The sequence below is a fragment of the Ctenocephalides felis genome, unplaced genomic scaffold, assembly GCF_003426905.1.
Source record: "Ctenocephalides felis isolate EL2017-DRISC unplaced genomic scaffold, ASM342690v1 CF-g0.4_SCAFFOLD_03573, whole genome shotgun sequence".
Lineage (NCBI taxonomy): Eukaryota > Metazoa > Arthropoda > Insecta > Siphonaptera > Pulicidae > Ctenocephalides > Ctenocephalides felis.
This window is the reverse complement of record NW_020539727.1, coordinates 212,532-216,366: the sequence shown is the minus strand read 5'-3', so window position 1 is coordinate 216,366 and position 3,835 is coordinate 212,532. Positions and strand designations below refer to the sequence as shown.

The 3,835-nt window shown below is 34.1% G+C and overlaps 2 protein-coding genes across 2 annotated transcripts; one reads left to right on the top strand and one right to left on the bottom strand.

Moving 5' to 3' along the window:
• The first annotated feature begins 920 nt into the window (after positions 1-920).
• On the top strand, positions 921-1,799 carry LOC113389260. The gene is made up of 5 exons (XM_026626314.1): positions 921-1,136; positions 1,207-1,392; positions 1,449-1,593; positions 1,670-1,724; positions 1,775-1,799. Exons 1-5 carry the CDS (start codon positions 921-923, stop codon positions 1,797-1,799), a joined length of 627 nt encoding a protein of 208 aa, XP_026482099.1.
• A 174-nt stretch (positions 1,800-1,973) lies between these two features.
• LOC113389259 (putative nuclease HARBI1) lies at positions 1,974-3,428 on the bottom strand (the record flags this gene model as incomplete). Its single annotated transcript, XM_026626313.1, has 7 exons — positions 3,322-3,428; positions 3,050-3,230; positions 2,845-2,988; positions 2,656-2,802; positions 2,458-2,593; positions 2,093-2,386; positions 1,974-2,029 (listed from the first exon to the last, which is right to left on the bottom strand). Coding segments are annotated over exons 1-7 (1,005 nt in total), but the record flags the coding sequence as incomplete, so codon positions are not given.
• Between the last annotated feature and the right edge of the window lie 407 nt (positions 3,429-3,835).

Here is a 3,835-nt window from a genome sequence, read left to right as displayed (position 1 = left end):
ATAGGCACTTAATGAGTTTTAAACTTAAATCAATAACGTGTTAAAATTATAATTATAAATAATGTTACTAACGAATATTTTGCAGATAAATCAAACCGAATCCAGAATAGAATGGAGTCAAATGTTCTTTGTGTTTTTTTTGGTTATATTATATCAATAAGCGAAAGTATAGATCAGCTAATATTACTAACCGAGAACAATCGGTCCTATTGGCATTTTACTGCCAATTTAAATCCACAATCGTCCACTAAGGCACTGAATTTCCATAAAATCGAGCTACACATCAAAACACTTATTGAAACTAATACGAACCGCCTGTCATCAACGAGCAACGACATACATAGATTACGAATGCTGATAATTGTAGAGCGTAGAACGAATGTAAGGGTGCCGACACACGTGTCCATAGCGTGAGTCGCAGCCATAGATAAACAAGCACAATTAGATGCATGGCCGGTAATCTCCGAACAAATGTCTGTAACCCGGATTTAGTTAGAGCTCCTGCCGCCGGTCGCGCTCTTGTGCCCGATTTCGCACTCATCGGGTAAGAAATATTACGCGGGCAATAAAATAATCTTCGAAAACGTTCGATCATGTTTGTTTGCATTTGATTCGTTAAATTCATGTACCGATTCTGCCTTAACATGGCTACGCTCTGTTATCGCACTTTCATGGTAGCATAACATGCCTCGCGTAAGTGTATGTTGAAGATTAGTTATTCTCGGTTATGGCGTAACATGAGCGAACAAAGTTTTTGGTTTTTTGATGTTGGCTCTCTGTGTTTGTACTCTCGAAATCGGCAATAATCTATCTCTACGGTGCTGACGCGAACGGTTTTTTCAATTTTGGATATACTTGTACTGGACTTCCAGTCAAAAAGCGTTCACGATTTTTTGAGATAAATATATTTTGCATACAAAATGGCCAGTGATACGCAAATGAAAAGAGCCAAAAAAACTAATCCGGCGCAGTACGAAATATATGTTGATTTTTTAATCAGCAACCCACAATTCGTTGCTAATAAATTAAGCCCCTCGTTCGACAAGGATTATTTCAGTGCAAAGTGGGAGGAATGGACCAATTTGTTAAACTCATGTGGTCATGGGCCTCATAGGCCTACTGAATCCTGGATGATGGTAAAAGTTTTTGTTGCTAGTATGTTATATTTTTGAAAATGATAATTCATATGTTATTAAATCGATATAGATATTTGCGGGTTGGAAAAACCAGACAAAGGCCAAAGCAAGGAAACAAAAAGCTCATACTTTAGCAACAGGAGGTGGGCCTGCATTAACCAATTGCTTGACAGAGGTCGAACAAAAGGCCTTAGGTGTTTGGGGTCTAGGGTCAATTGATGGCCATCCAGATCTGGAAATGGATATTGGACTAAATGTAATTTCATTATATATATGTATATATACATATACACATATTAAATTCTTTAATAGTATCCTATCGAAAAATCTGTCAACAACGAGGCTGAACTTGATTCTGTTAATTTTGATCCTGAGGTAGAAGATATAATGCCACCTCCAGAATTTTTAGATGATGCCCTTAGACCACCAATGCAGAGACGAAGAACTTCTGGCAATAGTAAGTATAATTTTTCTTCTATTTTAAATATTACTTATATTACTATGTGATACATTCTGCATTTTATTATTTTAAGATGAATTAAATCACCTCGTAAACTCAATGGAATACGTATTGAAAAGACAAACAGAGTCCCTTACTGACATGATGGAGAAACAGACAGAGGCGCTGCAATGCATAGCCGATCAATTGAAAATTCTCAATAATACATTAAAAAATAAATTTAACAGCCAATAAATTTTGTTTTTTATTCCTTTATATATATATATATATATATATATATATATTTATATATATATTTATTTATTTAAAATAATTACATTTATGTAGCTATAAAAATACAATCTTTTTTTTTAAGTGAATATTATGGTATTAAAAATATCTTCTGGCATAAGAATTTCTGATGTTATATGCCATATTATCTGCCTCAATACTTCTGAAATATTTAAATCAATTAATTTTAACTACACATTTGAAATACAATTATTTGGTATCTAACCGTTTCCAAAATCATCACTATATTCCGTCAGTTCTTCATCCAGAGGAATATTATTTTCTCTGCATATATTATGCAGAGTAAATACTGCATACACAATTTTTCCTGCCATATCAGGTGTATAATGCAGTGTCCTGTGACGATGCAAACATCGAAAACGACTTTTAACAACATCAAATGTTCTCTCTATTACATTGCGAGTCTTTTTGTGGAACCTATTGTATTTCTCCTGGGTAGAGCCTACTGATGTCCTATATGGTGTGAGTAGGCAATGTTCCAATGGGTAACCTGAATCTCCTGCAAATGTACAACTAATATATATTTTTTTCCTTATTTGATTTGCGATATTAAATATATTCTTGAATTGCCCAATAAATATGTCCCATCATCAGCCTTATGAGTTAGCAGGGCTCTGACTGTCGAAACCTTCCAAATGGCTGCATCATGAGTGGAGCCAGGATATCTGCTGCTCGCAAACAATATCCGTTCATCGGCATCACATATCTAATATTATTTATTATCATGTTAGTCTTCAAAATTCTTAAGCAAAATAAAATAATACTTACTACTTCAATATTAATTGAGTAATAGCCCTTCCTATTCATATAAATAGCAGCTGGTGCCACGGGGTGATCTTTTTTGGGAGCCACTATACTTATGTGTGTGCAGTCTATGCACCCAAAATGCCAGGCATGCCAAACTTCGTATAAAATCTGTTAAATAGCAACATATTACAGACCATGTTCAATGTACACGAAGTGGTGTAACATATACCTCTTTTTATTTTCATCTCTTTCTGATGAGGTTTTAGGAAAATTCACGTACTTTGGTGTAGCATGCTTTATAATTAAATCAGTCTGATATGAGCCATGACCAAAAAAATGAATCGCTGCAAGTACCTATAATGAAATTTCAGTTATTAGTATTTCAAAAAAATTAATTCATTTTAATTTCCAATACCCGCAAATAAAAAGGGATACTCCATGATGCTGTATGAGTCTCCGCATGTGGTTCCAACAGTTCTATTAAATCTTTCATAACATTTTTCGTTAATCGAAAATTTTTTATAAAAATTTCATCACTCACTTCCCATACATTATCTGCATCTCTGAGATACCTAAGGGCGTATCTTTGCCTGTATCTAAAATGTTGTGGCATTTAATAATTTTAATACTTTTGAGTAATACATTCATTACAATAACAGTATGAATTATATTAAAATTGAAACATACCTTCTTCTCCTACTATCTGCTGCCCAAATTATTCCGAAAAACGCCATATTAACAATTTGAAATTCACAATAAAAGCTAAACCAAACCTATCACTTGCTTACATTAACAATAACCTCAAAAAAGCATCTTAAACGCATAAATGTCAAAATAGCAAATGTCAAATCTGTTCATAGTACAACTTCTCGTCAATGTTATAGCGATAAGTGCGAGCCTAGTGCGAGTTTCTGACTACGTTTATTTTCAGAGGGTCAGCGTAACATTAATGTTATCATATGATAAAACACATACCGCCGAGAATAACTGTTACACTTATAATGACATTTTAAACGACATAAGTGTGAACTTGTCGTAAAATTGAAACCGAGAATCGGCCCATCAGTTTCGTTATAAGTTGCGTTGCGATAAGCCTAGACAATATAATAATATAGACGTTTCATTCTCGCGATATTGAGGTTCAAAAAAATTAGTTATTGCTACGGCCGCTATATTGCAATGGCGCTTCAATCGCCTTCCA

What these genes read in the sequence shown, in the direction of transcription:
- LOC113389260 (XM_026626314.1), top strand. Translation starts at nt 921, where the DNA reads ATGGCCAGTGATACGCAAATGAAAAGAGCCAAAAAAACTAATCCGGCG. An exon ending in CTACTGAATCCTGGATGATG is followed by an intron (nt 1,137 to 1,206) that starts GTAAAAGTTTTT and finishes AAATCGATATAG; the next exon opens with ATATTTGCGGGTTGGAAAAA. An exon ending in ACGAAGAACTTCTGGCAATA is followed by an intron (nt 1,594 to 1,669) that starts GTAAGTATAATT and finishes TATTATTTTAAG; the next exon opens with ATGAATTAAATCACCTCGTA.